At 40.5% G+C, this 19,529-nt stretch overlaps 1 protein-coding gene across 2 annotated transcripts in view; it reads right to left on the reverse strand.

Annotated features, from left to right (window-relative positions):
* Positions 1-19,529, reverse strand: part of meak7 (MTOR associated protein, eak-7 homolog) — a 112,721-nt gene that overhangs the window by 18,140 nt on the left and 75,052 nt on the right. For both annotated transcript variants that reach the window (XM_073070332.1, XM_073070331.1), the window contains exons 5-6: positions 11,512-11,742; positions 6,075-6,219 (exon numbers count right to left, since the gene is read on the reverse strand). In XM_073070332.1, coding sequence (XP_072926433.1) covers positions 6,075-6,219; positions 11,512-11,742 — 376 coding nt within the window. The remainder of the gene's footprint in view (positions 1-6,074; positions 6,220-11,511; positions 11,743-19,529) is intronic.

The raw sequence follows: 19,529 nt of genomic DNA on the forward strand, positions 1-19,529 counted from the left end.
AGCATTCAAAGAAACAAAGAGACAAATAAGATCCAATGAACTGCTCACCCATTATGACCCATCTCTGCCCGTCAGACTGGCATGTGATGTGTGCCCTTATGGCGTTGGTCCTATTTTGTCACACACTACGAAAGATGAATCTGAACGTCCAATTGCGTTTGCTTCAAGATCACTGACAAGCACAGAATGCAACTACGCACCGATTGACCAAGAGGCCCGTAGTCTAGTATGGGGAATAAAGTTCCACCGCTACCTCTATGGACAAAAGTTTACTCTAATGACAGACCACCAGCCCCTTGTGTCCATTTTCAATCCCAGGAAGGGAAACCCAGTAGTGTCTGCTACCTTGTTGCAACATTGGGCATTGTTCCTAGGAGCCCACTTTTATGACATTGAGTTCAGGGGTACCAACCAACACAACAATGCTGACAGCTTGTCATGTCTTCCACTGTTGACAATGGAAGAAGAAAAGTCTTCATTCTGTGACCCAGCAGAGGTATTTCACACAGCACTGGTGGGCCAGTTGCTGGTAATAATTTCTGAGATACAAAGAGAAACAAGGAATAACTCAACATTGTCAAAAGTCTATGAAATCACCATTCAAGGATGACCAGCTCATGGTAACCCTAAGTTTCCAGAGTTCTCAGTGGGATGGGACCAACTATTGGTACGTCGAAGAACTCTGACGTGTGGATCTCGTGTTGTGGTTCCCTGTAAACTGTGCACCAGAATGTTAGAGAATCTGCATGAAAGACACCTGGGTATAGTCAAGATGAAGAATCTCACCCAGACCTACATGTGGTGGCCAGAAATAGATAGACAGATTGAAGACTTGGCCAAAATCTGTTCAGGATGCCACAAAATTCAAAAGGCACCCCGACAAGCACTGTTACACCCATGGAAGTGGTCATCTTCACCGTGGCAAAGAGTGCATATTGACTTTGCTGGGCCATTCATGAACTCCATGTTCCTGATCGCTGTAAATGCTCAGATGAGGTGGCTGGAGGTAATACCAATCAAGTCAACCATCTCAGAAAATAACATTTCCTCTCTGAGGACTACCTTCTCCAGAAATGGCTTAGCTGAACACATTGTGATTGACAATGGACCACAATACACATCAGAAGAGTTCAGACTATTCATGTAGAAAACTAGCATCAAACATTTCAAGTCATCTCCTCCCAACCCAGCAACGAATGGGTTAGCTGTAAGGTTTATTCAAACCTTCATGAAGTCCATTAAAGCTATGGACAACGAGGACATTTCTCTGCAGCACCAGGTGGCCAACCTCCTTTCTGTATATTAGAACTCTGCTCAGATGACAACAAATCAAATACCTGCAGTGCTGTTCATGAGCAGATATCTGAGATCTCACATACACCTCCTGAAAACAGACCTATGGAGGGAACTGCAGAAAAAATAGTTCAGCCAGTTGCCAAGTAAATCAGCAACAAACTTTGAGTTTGTGTAGGAAGTCCTAGTGTGTGATTACCAAGAAGACAAGTGGACACCCGGTAGGAGAACTACAAGAACTGGACCACTGATGTACACAGTGGATGTTGGAGATCAGATGTGGAGGCGTCATGTTGGCCAGGTCCTGGATGCTCAACCAAACAGCACACCTGAGTCAACTGCATCCAACAAGATTACAGTCAGCAGACTTACCTCTCTCTGATGATCATATCACCAACAACAATGCAACACTTGCAATAGAGAAAGTTGTCTTTGACAACTGCCAAACCTGATGCCACTCCACAGCTACAAAAATGCTATCCTGAAAGAAAGAGAACACCACCAAAAGGCTGTACCTGTAGAACTGTGAAGTTAATTGTGGACTGTTATTGTGAAAGCATGTTTATTTGGAATATGGGCTTATGAAAGGAAATTGAATGTTTTGTATATATACCGTTTCATGTCATATTAATCGAAAGTGGGAGGAAGTGTAATCTATGGATCTATTTCATTTAGCACTATGACTCCCTTAGCACCAATAATTGACTGATAACTTACCCATGCATATTGATCTGTTGTCCTGCGCATGCGCCTTGTGCCATTCTCTCTCTCTACAAAGTGAATATATGAGTTTACCTGCTCTCCATGTGCGTGTTTTTATTGAATTGATATATGTGGTACAGACACAACAATAAGCAAAAAGATACTTCTGGACCAAGGGTTTAGATTCAAAATTGGAGAAAGGCCAATTTTGATGGTATCAGAAAGATATATATGTAATAGAAATGGACTTATTAAGGATAATCAGCATGGCTTCATGCATGGTAGATCGTATCTAATCAACCTTGTAGAGTTTTTTGAGGAAGTTACCAGGAAGGTGCATGAAGGCTAGCAAGTGGATGTTGTGTACATGGACTTTAGCAAGGCCTTTGACAAAGTCCCACGGTCAAGGAGGTTCAGTCGCCTGGCACTCAAGATGAGGTAGCAAATTGAATTAGACATTGGCTTTATGGGAGAAGCCAGAGAGTAGTAATAGACGGTTGCCTCGCTGACTGGAGGCCTATGACTGCTGCAGGGATTGGTGCTGGGCCCATTGTTGTTTATAATCCATATTGATATTCTGGATGATAATATGGTTAACTGGATCAGCAAATCTGCAGATGACATCAAGATTGGGGGTGTAGTGTACAGCACGGAAGGCTATCATGGCTTGCAGAGGGATCTGGACCAGCTGGAAAAATGGACTGAATATTGGCAGATGGAATTTAATGCAGACAAATGCAAGATGTTGCACTTTGGTAAGACCAACCAGGGTAGGTCTTACACAATGAACGGTTGGGCACTAAGGAGTGCGGTAGAACAAAGCGATCTGGGAAGACAGGTCCATCATTTGGTGAAAGTGACATCACAGGTAGATAGGGTTGTAAAGAAAGCTCTCAGCACAAAAATCAATGTATTGAGTATAGGAGATGGAATGTAATGCTGGAGTTGTATAAGACATTGGTGAGGACTAATTTGGAGCATTCTGTGCAGTATTTGTCACCAACCTACAAGAAAGATGTAAATAAGGTTGAAAGAGTGCAAAGAAAATTTACAAGGATGGAGGACCTGAGTTAAAAGGAAAGATTGAATAGGTTAGGACTTTATAATTTGGAACTCAGAAGTTCGAGAGGAGATCTGATTAAGATATACAAAATTATGCGGGGTATAGATAGGGTAAATGCAAGCAGGCTTTTTCCACCGAGATTGGATGGGACTACAACCAGAGGTCATGGGTTAAGGTGAAAGGTGAAAAGTTTAGGGGAACATGAGGGGAAACTTCTTCACTCAGAGTCATGAGAGAGTGGAAGGAGCTGCCAGCACAAATGGTGCATGCAGACTTGATTTCAACGTTTAAGAGGTGTTTGGATAGGTTCATAGATGGTAGTAGTATGGAGGACTATGTTCCTGGTGCAGGTCAATGGGAGTAGGCAGTTGTGGCTTGGCATGGACTAGATGGGCTGAAAGGCCTGTTTATGTTCTGTGCTTTTCCACGACTCTAAGAATATTCCCGAATTCCTCAGACCTGTTCAATTTTCCATGTTTAAATAGAGCAGCAATACAGTGCAAGTACACCCTATCCTCGTTATATGCGTCTTCAGATAATGCGGATTCACAGTTATGCAAGGAACCTATTTCTACCAACTTCTTATATGCGTCCAAAACTCACAGTTATGCAAGGCTGTTGGGATGAGAAGCACTGCTTTCCCGCCAATACAAGTCACGCGCGCATGCCTCACAGCCTTCCACCAGTCTCGCATTGGTTTTGGCAACTTGTTGATGTGCGATCTTGTGCTCTTAAACTTCTGTTGTTATTACCTACGGTGCATTGATTTTGTGCTTCAAATATTTAACTATGCCTCCTAAGTGTCTTATGTCAAGTCCTGGGCCATCGGCCAAGTGGCAGAGAACCACTTTAACACTTGAAAAAAAGTTGGAAATTATAAACAGGGCCGCGTCAGGTGAAGGTAACACAGCTCTGGAACATTACTTCGGCCTGGGTGAGTCCACGATCAGAAACATAAAGAAAAATGCTGAGAAAATAAAAAGTGCAGTGATTGATTTATCACAAGTGTCTTCAAAGATTGTTATCAAAGTGCGTAACCAGATTATGACAAAAATGGAGAAAATGTTGAGTTTGTACATTGAGTATGAAACAAAGAAAAAAAACAACACTCAGTTCTGATCATCTTCATGTGAAAGCTTTGGAAATTTATGGTCCCCTTTGTTCAGAGGCTAGTGAGGAAGTGTCAAGTGATATTGTTAGCTTTTTTGCAAGAAGGGGATGGTTTTCTAAGTTTGTTAATCATCACAGGCTTCACAACTTAGCTGTGCGTGGTGAGCAAGCTAGTGCTGACCACAAAGCTGCTGAATGCTACCTTGAACCAAAGCAGATGTTTGATGCAGACGAGACTAGGGTTTTTTGGAAGCGCTATGCCGAAACGCACTTACATAAGTAAGGATGAAAGACTGCGTCAGGGTTCAAGGCAGCATAGGATAGGTTGACTCTGCTTATGTGTTCCAATGCCGAAATATAATACGAATGTTGCCTTGTGGTACTGCTAATGCATCTCTACTTTTTGCGAAGGCTGAGGAAAGTCCATCTCCCACCCCCGATCCTCATCACATTCTACAGGGGTTGTATTGAGAGTGTCCTGAGCAACTGCATCACTGCCTGGTTCGGAAATTGCACCATCTCGGATCGCAAGACCCTGCAGCGGATAGTGAGGTCAGCTGAGAAGGTCATCAGGGTCTCTCTTCCCGCCATCACGGACATTTACACTACACGCTGCATCCGCAAAGGAAACAGCATTATGAAGGACCCCATGCACCCCTCATACAATCTCTTCTCCCTCCTGCCGTCTGGGAAAAGGCTCTGAAGCATTCGGGCTCTCACGACCAGACTCTGGGCTCTTATAACAGTTTCTTCCCCCAAGCTATCAGACTCCTCAATACCCGAAGCCTAGACTGACACCTTGCCCTACTGTCCTGTTTATTATTTATTGTAATGCCTGCACTGTTTTTGTGTACTTTATGCGGTCCTGTGTAGGTCTGTAGTCTAGCATAGCTTTCTCTGTGTTTTTTTTTTATTATTACGTAGTTCAGTCTAGTTTTTTGTACTGTGTCATGTAAACCATGGTCCTGAAAAACGTTGTCTCATTTTTACTATGCACTGTACCAGCAGTTATGGTTGAAATGACAATAAAAGTTGACTTGACTTGAGTCGTATTGGTATGAAAATGTGAATAAATTACAGATAAAACATATTTAGGAAGCCCTCCAAAATGCATCCCTATTTTCTCGATTTTTAATTATTCACATTATGCATCTTCCATGCTATGCATCGACTGCGAGGAACGTATCCCCCCGCATATAACGGGGATAGGGTGTATAAGAGCTTTTCACCTTAAAGTCATCCTGCAGCTTATGTTACCTTAATAGGGAAATTGCAGAATTCAGAAAGCTCCAAATCGACGTTCTATACTGATGCCTCAGCACTGTTTTATAGCAAGTTTTGAACTGGCTGAGGGTTGCCACTGAAATATACAAGGATGTAATCTAATCTTCCAGATTCTAATCTTTCGTTTTGCAGCTCTAACAAAGTAGTAATCTCGGTTGTGATACAACTTTGAAGATGCACTCTCTCAGAAATAGCTACATACCATTCTCCCAGTCTAGCTCCCATGAGAAAAGTACAGGGATCAGACAATGGGCTTTTTTTTAAATACACAATTTTTTCATTAACTAAGTTTCAGGCAATCATTAAAGGGGATATAATTTAAAGATAAGCTGTGGATTTCACCAACAGTGAGTACAAAGCAACAGAGCATGTAATACACCAGCAAGATCTCTGATTCAATGATTAACCTGTGCCAAGTTATTGTCCTCTTTAAAATAATAACTGTGACATGTTGAACACATAGAATTTTTAGTAATTTAGAGATACAGAATGGCAACAGGCCCTTGTGGGCCAATAAGCCCATGCTCAACAATTATATTCATGTAGCCAATGGACATGCTAACCCATACAACCTTGAAATATGGGAGGAAATCTGAACACCCTACAGACAGCACAACAATACCTTTAGCCTTCAACTCAGTCATCAGATAAGCAGTCAGACGTGATGTACCCAAAATGCAATCTCCAGTTTTCTCCAAGTTCCAACCCATTAGCATCTTCTCCTTATTTAATAAGTGGATCACTGATACGATTATATCCTCTGTGAACTACATGGGGACATACAACAGTAGTACGTGTCATGACAATGCAAAATAAATCAAGCAACAGTAAGAGACAGATAAAGCACTTGAACTGGCCTCAGATTCTTTAACCTTCTTTCCATACAAAAAAAAATCAGTAATTACATTATACAGCCACAGTGGAGGTTACATCTGAGCATTTATACACAGAGCTCAAGATAATTTTGGATATAAGTAGCAGTGGGTCCAGTAAGAAACAGATGGGTTGTCCAAACAACTGCACCAACTTTTTGGTACTCTTCAGGGAAGAGCAACGGCAAAGCATGATAGGTTGGGCTTTCAATTGTTGATCAGCACCAGAATGATTTTATGTCAAATACACAGTTAGTTTCTGCAACCAAATAAAAGGGGTTGCTCGTTGCTATTGGTGATCTCACACAAAAATTGCTGAAAGCTTCAATGGGATCATTGGGACTCCGCCTCCCTCCTGTGGACACGTAAGACACAGTTTCTTTCTGTCTGCCTTTAGTCTCTCCCTTTTCCGACTTAAACTCCGAAATTTCAACTTTATTCAGTCAGATCCTGTACAGCGACAGTTATAATTATGTCTAACCTAAGAAGCTCCAAAAAGAATCCTGAAGCAGGCAATGGTAAGCTTAAGAAAGCTGACGAGATTTCGAAGAATCCACCCTGGGTAAATAGATTAGAGTCTCAAATCAGCTATATTGTGGCTGAATTAACTCAAAGAAAGATTTCTCCCTTTGGAGGAAAAAATTGACTCTTTGAGCCTTGATTTTAAAGAGGTTAGTCAAAATGCGGCTGATATTTCTTCTTGTTTGAAAAAGGCTCAACAACGGATCGTGGATTTGGAGGCTCGCTCTCGTCGGAACAATATTCGAATTGTTGGATTAAAAGAGAAATCAGAAACTGACACACTGGATTATTTTGCTAAAATGTTTCAATCTTTATTTCCGGAGGCTTGCCTACAACCGCCAGAGACTGAAGTGGCTCATAGAGTCGACGCCTTAAAATCCTTGGGTCAAGGTAAAAACCGGCATGTGGTTGTGCATTTTCTTTGTTTCAGAGACAAAGACAGCATTATTAAACTTGCTAGAAAACAAAGGTTGTTTCAATTTCAAAGCTCTAAAATTCGCTTCTTCAAAGGTTTTCCATGTGAAATTGTTAGAAACGTTCTGAATTAATAAGTATCACTTACAAAAATCTCAAAGAGATGGTGGGCTTGCACTTCCTAATTTAAGATTGTATTATTGGGCTGTTAATATTCGACAATTTTGTTTTTGGCTATATTGTCTCGACAAGAGCTTGGATTGACAAAACCAGCCTGGATTGATTTGGAATTAAAAGCTATCAAACAATTTCATTTAACCTCATTATTAGGAGCTCCATTACCTTTACAACTCTCTAAAATTCCAAATTTAAATCTCTACCCTGTTAATAAACAGTCCATAGGGATTTGGTTTCAGTTTTGTAATTTTTAAAATTTTAAACAATTTAAATTGTCTAGCTCTTTATATAGAAATTTTTATTGAAACCTTCAATAACCGATCCCATTTTTCTCTTATGGAGAAATAAGGGGATCTGTTTTTTTGCAGATTTATTTTGTGATGGTCGATTGATGACTTTTGAAGAGTTAATTAGCAAATATTCTCTCTCTCTCATACACACTTTTTGCAATATTTTCAGATTAGACTTTTTTTACAAAAATACTTATCTAAGTTTCCATATATGCAAGAATCTGATTTGTTGGATATTATTTTGAATATGAATCCTTTAGTAAGAGGTTCCATTGGTAGAATTTATAATTTATTTTTACTACAAAAAGATAACCTCTTACTAAAGATTAAACAAGATTGGGAGAGAGAACTTAATATGATCTTTGTTAACGAAGATTGGTTGCGAGTTCTGAAAATCCTCTACATAGCACCATCCAGAGACAGAGAAGCAGTTTCAGTGACAGGTTGCTATCGATGCAATGCTCCTCAGACAGGATGAAGAGGTCAATACTCCCCAATGCCATTAGGCTTTACAATTCAACCGCCAGGAGTAAGATATGTTAAGTGCCAGGGTTGATTGTATTTAATGTATTTAAGTAAACTACTTAAGAACTTTTTAAAAGCTATTATTAATGCTTTTGGAGAGAGTGATTTAGATGCATATCATATTTTTACTGAGTTAAGTATTGTATGTAATTAGTTTTGCTACAACAAGTGTATGGGACATTGGAAAAAATGTTGAATTTCCCCATGGGGATGAATAAAGTATCTATCTATCTATCTATCTAAATGGTCAATTCTTCTTTGATATGTGCCAATCACTGTTTAATTCAATTTAAAATTATTCACCGTTATTATTTAACAAAGGAGAGACTATCCAAAATATTTCCTAACATAGACAATTACTGCGATAGATGTAAAACTGAAGTAGCCACTTTTTCACGTATGTTCTGGTCATTCCTTCATTAAAATCTTTTCGGAAATCTTTATTTTCTACAACTTCTAAAGCTCTGAAAATTAATTTACACCCTAATACATTGACTGTCCCATTTGGAATAGTTCCACATCATATTCAGGGTATTTCATCTTCAAACCAACATGAAATTGCATTTGTTACATTATTGGCAAGAAGGGCTATTTTATTAAAATGGAAAGATACCTCTGTCCCTACATTAATTCAATGGTTTTCTCAAAGTAATGTTATGTCTTAGTTTGGAAAAAATTAGTAATAGAACTTTTGATCCTCGATTTGATTTTGAGAGAAGATAGGGCTCTTTTGCCAAATATTATCATTTAATTTGAATTATTTTATATGGTTTCCTTCCAATTTTAATTTATATAAACATGAATTGGCGGCTGATGATTCTTCTTTATATATATATATATATATATATATAGATGATGGTACATAAGAACATAAGAACATAAGAGATAGGAGCAGGAGTAGGCCAATCGGCCCCTCAAGCCTGCTCCGCCATTCAACAAGATCATGGCTGATCCAATCTTAACTCTAGTTTTCACCGAATCCCACAAGGCAACAGTGCCAACCAACAGGGCACCATGCCACCCATTTTATTTTATTATTCATCCCGCCCAAACCCATGTGATCACCCGGGGAAAAATGGTAAGCCGTATTGCTCCTGGAGTTGATTACTAATGGTTGTTTTTTTCCAATTCTTTTTTTCCTTTTTTTCTTTCTCTTGTAGTTAGTGGGGTTTTTTTTTAGTAAGTTGGGATTCTCTTTTTTCCTTCTTTTCTTTATAAAAAATATTATTTTCATTATCAGATATTATCCTTTTCGATAAGTTTTTTTCTTCAGCTTTATTAATTGTATATTTATCAACTTGGTTTTGTATCATTTTATAGCTGTAGAAGATTATGTATCAATAAAAAGATTCTAAAAATGAAAATCAATGGGATCATTGACTTGAAACATTAACTCCAATTCTCTCCACAAATGTGGTCTCTGTCTGTCCTGCCAAATACATCCACCATTTTTCTTTTGTACTAGGAGCATTGTTATCAATTTAATTGATGCTAATTCAGCTTCTACAATTTACTGGAGTCATTGGTACCCAGGCTGGTTATTTTAGAGTTTAAAAGATTTTAAGTTCACATAAATTTATGTTTAGATGCTGAGAAAGGTCAGGGGAGGACGTAAATGTCCAGAACAAAGAAGCAGGCAGGCCCAATCACTGCGGATTCTACCCACGCAGCAAACTGCCTTTTCAAAAAGCTCCCTTTTGAAAAGCACTATAGGACTAATAAGAGAAAAAACTTCACTCCATTTCAAAAGTTATTTCCCTCCGGGCATTTAATCTAATAATCCATTCTAGTTAGTCCCCTCGATTATCTCTGTCACTGTACAGTAACACTTTGAACTATTTTTATAATGATGTTTACATTATGTATTTATGCAAATCATATTCCATTTCTGTACTTCTAACTGTATTTTTATATTATTCTTTATTCTTTACAATTGTGGAATGTTGTCTTTTTGTTGCATTTAGCATCAACACACCACAGCAATTTCCTGATACTAATATACACTCAGTGGCCTACTTATTAGACACCTCCTGTACTTCATAAAGTGAACACTGAGCATATGTTCATGGTCTTCTGCTGCTGTAGGCCATCCACTTCAAAGTTTGAAGCATTATGCATTCAGAAATGCTCCTCTACACACCACTGTTGTAACGCATGGTTATTTCAGTTACTGCGACCTCGCCTTCCTGTCAGCTTAAACCAGTTTGGCCTTTCCACTCTGACCTCTCTCATTAACAAGATGATTTTGCCCATAGAACTTCTGCTCACTGGATGTTTTTTTTTTGCATCATTCTCAGTAAACTCTCGAGACATGCATGAAAATCCCACAGATCAGCAGTTTCTGAGATACACCCCATCTGACACCAACAACCATTCAATGTTCAAAGTCACTTAGATCACACTTCAATAGACAATAGGTGCAGGAGTAGCCCATTCAGCCCTTCGAGCCCGCACCGCCATTCAATGTGATCATGGCTGATCATCCACAATCAGTACCCCATTCCTGCCTTCTCCCCATATCCATTGACTCCGCAATCTTTAAGAGCTCTATCTAACTCTTTCTTAAAAGCATCCAGAGAATTGGCCTCCACTGCCTTCTGAGGCAGAGCATTCCATAGATCCACAACTCTCTGACTCTCTGGGTGAAAAAGTTTTTCCTCAACTCCGTTCTAAATGGCCTACCCCTTATTCTTAAAGTGTGGCCTCTGGTTCTGGACTCCCCCAACATTGGGAACATGTTTCCTGCTTCTAGAGTGTCCAATCCCTTAATAATCTTATATGTTTCAATCAGATCCCCTCTCATCCTTCTAAATTCCAGTGTATACAAGCCCAGTCGCTCCAATCTTTCAACATATGACATCCCGCCATTCCGGGAATTAACCTTGTGAACCTATGCTGCACTCCCTCAATAGCAAGAGGGAGTTTTTCTTCCCCATTCTGATGTTTGGTCTGATCAACAAATGAACCTCTTGGCCATGTCTGCATGTCTGCACTGAGTTGCTGCCACATGATTGGCTCATTAGATATTTACATTAATGAGCAGGTGTACGGGTGTACTTAATAAAGTAGCCACTGAGTGTAGATTGCAGATAAAGCCTGATCCTTGAGAATGAAGTTGAAAAGAATCATCCCTTGCAGACAGACACTAAACAAGCTTAAAAAACTCAAAGTTTTGTAGAGGCTGGTGGTCCTGGCATGCATATTTTCTACATAAAAGACAGACAACTGCTGAAAATTAGGACAGCTTTAGTGACTTTACCTCTTTTACCTGCCTCCCTGTTACAGGGCCGTCAGGTTGACTGGAAATCATATGCTGAACGACAAAACTTCTTTCTTCCACGCTGCCTCGCATGGTGTAATAAAGAAAGGAAATAAACTGTTTCTTGCTTACAGAGTCAGCGACGTTTAACTTTTTCATTGGATGAATGTTCCTCATTCCATTGTACATTTGAATAATCATTCTGCCCGTTACTGCTCCTTTGATATAGGCCTAAAGAGAAGTAAAACAACATCACCTACCTTTCTACAAAACTGGGGCAGCAGTGTGCAGTTAGAAGAGTTAGAAACCTAATAGCTTCAGAGATCTGGGTTCAATCCAGACCTCATATCGCTACACTTTGCATGGTCATCCCAAAACCGCATGGGTTTCCCCCAGATACTTGTGTTTCTTCCTATATCCCAAAAATGTGCAGATGGTAGGTTAATTGGCTTCTACTGTGTAGTTAAGAATTAGAAGCTGGCTGGAATTGAAGTGAATGTGGAGAGAACAAATTGAGCGGGTAATATCTAAAACTTTGGCAGACGGGTTGCATCACAGCCTGGAATGTAAACAGCAAAGCACTTGAACAGAAAATCCTACAAAAAGTAGTAGATACAGCCTGGTTAATCATGAGTAAAGCCTTCCCCACCATTGAGCACATCTACGTGGAGCATTGTTGCAGGATCCATCATCAAGGACCCCACCACCCAGGAAATGCTCTCTTCTCACTGCTGCTATCAGGAAAAAGGAACAGGACACTCAGGACTCTCACTACCAGGTTCAGGAACAATTATGCCCCTCTTGTCTCATTATTGAAATGTTCCCACAATCTATGAACTCATTTTCAAGGACTCTTCATCTCACATTCTCAATATTTACTGTTTGTTTATTTATTTATTTTGCTTTTTGTGTTTGCACAGTTGGTTGTCTCTTGTACACTGGTTGAATGCCCAAGTTAGTGGAGTCTTTCACTGATTCTATTACGGTTATTATTTTATTATGGACTTACTGAATATGCCCACATGAAAATGAATCTCAGGGTTGTACACGGTAACATATATGTACTTTGAAAATAAATTTACTTTGAACTTTTAAGTATTAGTTTACAAAAGGTGTGCTTAACATGCTGAAGAGCCGGCTTCCAGGACTCCCTCCCTAACTTACCCACACATTAGCTTAGCAAAAGTTCCTAGTATCTTCCACTCTGTTGTTTATCTCGAAGAGTTCCATTAAGAACTTAAAATTACATAGCAAGGTGTCTAAATCATTGTGGTCACTATTAAAACTGTGAAACAACCTCCACCATAGCACCACCATTCAGAGGTGCTAAGCAAAGTTAGAGGAATCCATTCCATAGGAACCCATGAAACCCACCACTAATACTTCACTCACATTGTACAGACCTCAAGAAGCTGACTATAATTCAATCACCTTCCAGTATTAATCAATTAGAGATGCGAGCCAGCAGGTGTAATACTTAAAAAGAGGGAATTACTCTCACAATTTTTTGAACAATTTCTTTTCTGCGGTATTCACTAAGGAGAAGGATGTTGAATTGTGTAAGGTAAGGGAAACAAGTAGGGAAGTTATGGAAACTATGACGATTAAAGAGGAGGAAGTGCTGGCGCTTTTAAGGAACATAAAAGTGGATAAATCTCCGGGTCCTGACAGGATATTCCCTAGGACCTTGAGGGAAGTTATAGAAATAGCAGGGACTCTAACAGAAATATTTCAAATGTCATCAGAAACGGGAATGGCGTATTGTTCATGTTGTTCCATTGTTTAAAAAGGGTTCTAAGAGTAAACCTAGCAATTATAGGCCTGTAAGTTTGACATCAGTGGTGGGTAAACTAATGGAAAGTATTCTTAGAGATGGTATATATAATTATCTGGATAGAAGGGGTCTGATTAGGAAAAGTTAACATGCATTTATGTGTGGAAGGTCATGTTTGACAAATCTTATTGAATTTTTTGAAGAGGTTACTAAGAAAGTTGACGAGGGTAAAGCGGTGGATGTTGTCTATATGGACTTCAGTAAGGCCTTTGACAAGGTTCCGCAAGGAAGGTTAGTTAGGAAGGTTGAATCTTTAGGTGTTAATATTGAAGTAGTAAAATGAATTCAACAGTGGCTGGATGGGAGATGCCAGAGAGTAGTGGTGGATAACTGTTTGTCAGGTTGGAAGCCGGTGACTAGTGGTGTGCCTCAGGGATCTGTACTGGGTCCAATGTTGTTTGTCATATACATTAACGATCTGGATGATGGGGTGGTAAATTGGATTAGTAAGTATGCAGATGATACTAAGGTAGGAGGCATCGTGGATAATGAAGTAGGTTTTCAAAGTTTGCCGAGAGATTTAGGCCAGTTAGAAGAGTGGGCTGAATGATGGCAGATGGAGTTTAATGCTGATGAGTGTGAGGTGCTACATTTTGGTAGGAATAATCAAAATAGGACATACATGGTAAATGGTAGGGCATTGAAGAATGCAGTAGAACAGAGTGATCTAGGAATATTGGTGCATAGTTCCCTTAAGGTGGAATCTCATGTGGATAGGGTGGTGAAGAAAGCTTTTGGTATGCTGGCCTTTATAAATCAGAGCATTGAGTATAGGAGTTGGGTGTAATGTTAAAAATTGTACAAGGCATTGGTAAGGCCAAATTTGTAGTATTGTGTACAGTTCTGGTCACTGAATTATAGGAAAGATGTCAACAAAATAGAGAGAGTACAGAGGAGATTTGCTAGAATGTTACCTGGGTTTCAGAGGAGTATTAAGAGGAATAGACAGAGTGGACAGCCAGCGCCTCTTCCCCAAGGCACCACTGCTCAGTACAAGAGGACATGGCTTTAAGGTAAGGGGAGGGAAGTTCAAGGGGGATATTAGAGGAAGGTTTTTCACTCAGAGAGTGGTTGGTGCGTGGAATGCACTGCCTGAGTCAGTGGTGGAGGCAGATACACTAGTGAAGTTTAAGAGACTACTAGACAGGTATATGGAGGAATTTAAGGTGGCGGGTTATATGGGAGGCAGGGTTTGAAGGTCGGCACAACATTGTGGGCCAAAGGGCCTGTAATGTGCTGTGCTATTCTATGTTCTATGTTCAGTACCTAAGTTACAGAGAAAGGTTGAACAAGTTAGGTCTTTATTCTTTGGAGCATAGAAGGTTGAGGGGGGACTTGATAGAGGTATTTAAAATTATGAGGGGGATAGATAAAGTTGACGTTGATAGGCTTTTTCCATTGAGAGTAGGGGAGATTCAAACAAGAGGACATGAGTTGAGAGTAAGGGGGTAAAAGTTCAGGGGTAACACGAGGGGTAATTTCTTTACTGAGAGTGGTAGCTGTGTGGAACGAGCTTCCAGTAGAAGTAGTAGAGGCAGGTTCGATATTGTCATTTAAAGTAAAATTGGATAGGTATATGGACAGGAAAGGAATGGAGGGTTATGGGCTTAGTGCAGGTCGGTGGGACTAGGTGAGAGTAAGCATTTGGCACGGACTAGAAGGGCCGAGATGGCCTGTTTCCGTGCTGTAATTGTTATATGGTTATATGTGGGCAATAAATGGTTTTGCCTGCATCACCTACATCGAAATTCACAAGAAATTCTAATTGCACCACAGTCATTATAGACAGAAACTTCAATTTGAATACATATCAGGATAGAATCAGCTTCACAATAATGGTCAATTTCTAGATTTTAATCTGAATTAAATCTATAGTTGCAAAATGGTCTAGTTTAGATTCTGCCAAATTAGTATATCTCAGCCTGTAACATCCAAAATATTCCTATATATTCAGTTACAAATCTTAAATAGATAGGGGGTGACAGAAATTCTCCTCAAGCCTGGAGATCTTCTGAACTGCAGCCATATAGCTCAAGGGCATAGTAAAAATCCCAGCACAGAATCAGGGCAAAATCACCAGCAGTTAGTTAAAGGGATATCAGAGTGGATAGTCAGAGGCTTTTTCCCAGGGCTGAAATGGTTGCCACAAGAGGACACAGGTTTGAGGTGCTGGGGAGTAGGTACAGAGGAGATGTCAGGGGTAAGTTTTTTTACTCAGAGAGTGGTGAGTGCATGGAATAGGCTGTCGGCAACGGTGGTGGAGGTGGATATGATAGGGTCTTTTAAGAGACATTTGGATAGGTACATGGAGCTTAGGAAAATAGAGGGCCCTAGGTAAGCCTAGTAATTTCTAAGGTAGGGACATGTTCGGCACAACTTTGTGGGCCTAAGGGCCTGTATTGTGTTGTAGTTTTTCTATGTTTCTATTGTAGAGTAAGCAAAGGAAAACCAACATTTCTTTCTGTTTTTAGTATATTTGCAATGTGAAGTTTGCAGACCTACAGCACTGGCCTTAATCAATGGCAACATCCTCATTAACTCTTTCTCTGAGTGCTGTTAACCAATATTTGCACAGCAGGAAAAATAGTTGCTTCATAAACATCTGCAAAGGAAATGGTTCACACTTGGCCTAGGTTCTGCCACCTTGCTTCTCTTGTTAGAACTGTCCTCCAACAAAAGAAGTCGTAGAACCAAGGCAAAATGTGAACATGAGGATTTCACCATGCTTCCATCTCACTTGGGCAAGTTAAACTGTGCACTGAAGCTAGAAAGCTTGTACAAAAAGGGTACAACTTTATAGAATTATATGAGAGACCACCGATAGTGACCATGCTCTAACATCTTAACGCTTGACATATGAGTCCATTCTTTTTCCAAGTGCATACATTTATTTTACGTATAATCAAAAGCTATCTGGAAAGCAAATATCCATTGTCGTTAGTGATACAGGACACAACCACAACCTTACTGAGGTGATCTACTACTGATGAAAATGTTATCAGGAGAGCTCTTATCTATAGCCAGATACGTTAAAAAAATGTACTTGCTCATCAATGTACTCTCTTCTGTCAATAAGAATTTTTATCTTTTAAGCTCCAGAATTTCATTTTATCCACAGGAGTCTCAGAGTCACTGTCATAAAATTATGCAGCACTGGCCCAACTCATCCATGCTGGCTAAGCTATCTACCTGAACTAGTTCCAATAACCCGTGTTTGGCTAGTATTCACGTATCTATCTAAATATCCTTTAAATTTTATAATTGTACCTTTTTTGCATAATTGTAACTTCCTCGTGTTTATAATTGTACCTGCCTCTACTACTTCCTCCGACAGCTCGTTCCTTGTACCAAGCACCCTCATTTGAAAATATTATAGCTCAGATCCATTTTTAACCCTTTGCCCTCCCACCTTAAACCAATACCCTGCAGTTATAGACTCTCCTTTCAGACTCATTTCTGCAGCAATTAACAGCCACAAACAGGTGATGGATGTCCATTCCTCAAGCTGCTGAGCACAATTGTATTCCAAACCAACCAGTAACGAGAAGAGGGCACGAACCACACAGTGAGGGTCTTTAAGGATGGGACGCCGCCATTTGAAGATTCCTTGGTGGTGAAGAGGCTTGTGCCTGTGACGCAACTGGCTGAGTCTACAATCTGTTCAGATCCTGTGCATTGGTGCCTCCACACCAACTGGTGATGCAACCAGTCAGAATGCGACCCACACTACTTCTGTAAAAATTTGCTAGAGGATTTGCCTTTGTTAAACCTCTTTTCCTCTCGTTTTATATCAATGGCTTCCTTCACTAGGCAATACCAAAACCCATTGGTGCTGCACAGTAGCGTTGTGCTGTCGAAGTCAATCCTATGGCCATTACGAATGTAATGTTCTGCTAATGCCAACTTCTCCGGGTAAGCCAAAGAGATATGTCTGTGCTTCTTGATGCAGGTTTCTATAGAGTCTGGCCAATATACACTGCTCCACGTTCACAGGGAATCCGCTAAGCACCAGCCGTCTGACTCCCAGGTCATCTTTGACTGGCATAAGCTGCCACTTGAGCAGGACGGCTGATGAAGGAAGCGAATGATACAGAACTAGAGGAACAGAACTTTAACAAAGACAAAGGTCTCGCTCTAAGTAAGAACAGAAATTTGATTGTAAACAAGGTGGGAAACCTGACTGGATGAGGACTAAACAATCAGGAGGGATGGACGATGGGGATATAAATACCACTGGCCTACACATATCCGGGCATCATCCCTGATGAAGATGGCAGAGCTTGTCATTGAAACTTCGGTTGAAATCAATACCAGTACCCGGCTGGAAATCTAAGAAGAGTTTATACATCATCTTTTAATCTTCTCCCTTTCACCTCACCTTTTGGCCTCTCGTACTTGACATTTCCATCCTGAGAAAAAGACTCTTACCATCCACTCTGTCTGTGCTTCTCATCATCTTGTATACTTCGATCAGTTCATCCTCCCCTACCTCCCGCCTCCCGCGCTCTTGAGGAATCAATCCAAGTTTGTCCAATCTCCCCTTATAGCAAATATCCTGTAATCCAGGCAAATTCCCGGCGAAACTCCATTGTACCCTTCCTGGAACATTGTGACCAGGAATACACACACAATACTCCAAGTATGGCCACACGATAGTTCTATAAAGCTACAGCAAGACTAATTTTTACACTCATCACCTTGACCTTGTCACATTGTCTTTACCACCTTATCTACTTGCATGGCCATTATTAGGGAGCTCTGGACTGCACCCCAAGATCCTTCTGTACATCAAAGCTCTTAAGGGTCCTGCCATCTACTCTGTACTTTCCTCTTAAATTTAACCTTGCAAAGGACAGCACCTCACACATGCCTGGATTAAACTCCACTTGCCATTCCTCAGTCTAGGTTTCCAACTGCTCTATGCCCTGCTGAATCCTTTAACAACCTTCCTCACTTTCTACAACTCGTCCAACTGTATTGTCTGCAAATTTGCTAATTTGCAGATTATATATATTTGGATTCTTTTAACTTGCCTAGGATATTTAATGGCCCTTTTTAGCTTTCCCAGTTTTCTATTTAAGTTTTCTTCTGCTTCCTTTATTACCCTCAAAGATCCTGCGCAATTTCAACTTCCTAAACCTTGCATATGCTTGCTTCCTCATTTTCATTAAATTTGCAGTATCATCTAAGGTTCCTGAATTTTGCCATCCTCGTCTCTCTTCCTCACAGAAAAATTTTAGTCCTGAATTCAGACCATTTTCGTGTACTGATGCGAGCCCTATAATAGTTCATGCACTGAAATAAATACACTTCAGTCCATTACCCCCATCATGACCATTAACTTGGCCCTGCCAGTCACGGCACTAGCCTCCCCTGTGTTGAAGACACCATCAAAAGACGATGCCTCAAAAAGGGGAAGTACATCATTAAGGACTCCCATCATCTAGGTCTTGCCCTCTTCTCATTGCTACCAGCAATGAAGGTACAGGAGTCTGAAGACACACACTCAACATTTCAGGAAGAGCTTCTTCCCCTCCACCGGCAGATTTCTGAATGGACATTGAACCCATGAACACTACCTCACTCTCATTTGACTCTGCATCCAACACATCATTCTCTGAAATCTCATCTCTAAAGGGATCCTACCACCAAACATATCTTTCCCCAACACCTCTCTCCATTTTCCACAGGGATCACTTGCTGCATATTTTCTTGTCCATTCATTCCCCCCCCCCCCCCCCACTAACCTCCCTCCCGGCACTTATCACTCAAGTAACCAAAATACTACACCCTGCCCATTCACCATCTCCCTCACCTCCATTCGGGGCCGCAAACAGTCCTTGCAGGTGGGGCAACACCTCACCTGCAAATCTGCTGGGGTTGTCTATTCTGTCTGATGCTCTTGATATGCCCTCTTTACATTGGTGAGACCTGCCATAAATTGGGGGACCACTTTGTCGAGCACCTCTGTTCAATCCGCCAAAAGGGGAACTTCCTAGTTGCCAAACATTTTAATTCCAATTGTCATTCCCGTTCTGACATGTTGGTCCATGGTCTCCTCCTGTGCCAAGATGAGGCCACCTTCAGGGTGAAGTAACAACACCTTACATCCCATCTGGGTAGACTCCAACCTGATAGCTTGAAAATGGATTTCTCCTTCCATTTAAAATAATTCCCAATCCCT

Source organism: Hemitrygon akajei, chromosome 17 (assembly GCF_048418815.1).
Source record: "Hemitrygon akajei chromosome 17, sHemAka1.3, whole genome shotgun sequence".
Classification (NCBI taxonomy): domain Eukaryota; kingdom Metazoa; phylum Chordata; class Chondrichthyes; order Myliobatiformes; family Dasyatidae; genus Hemitrygon; species Hemitrygon akajei.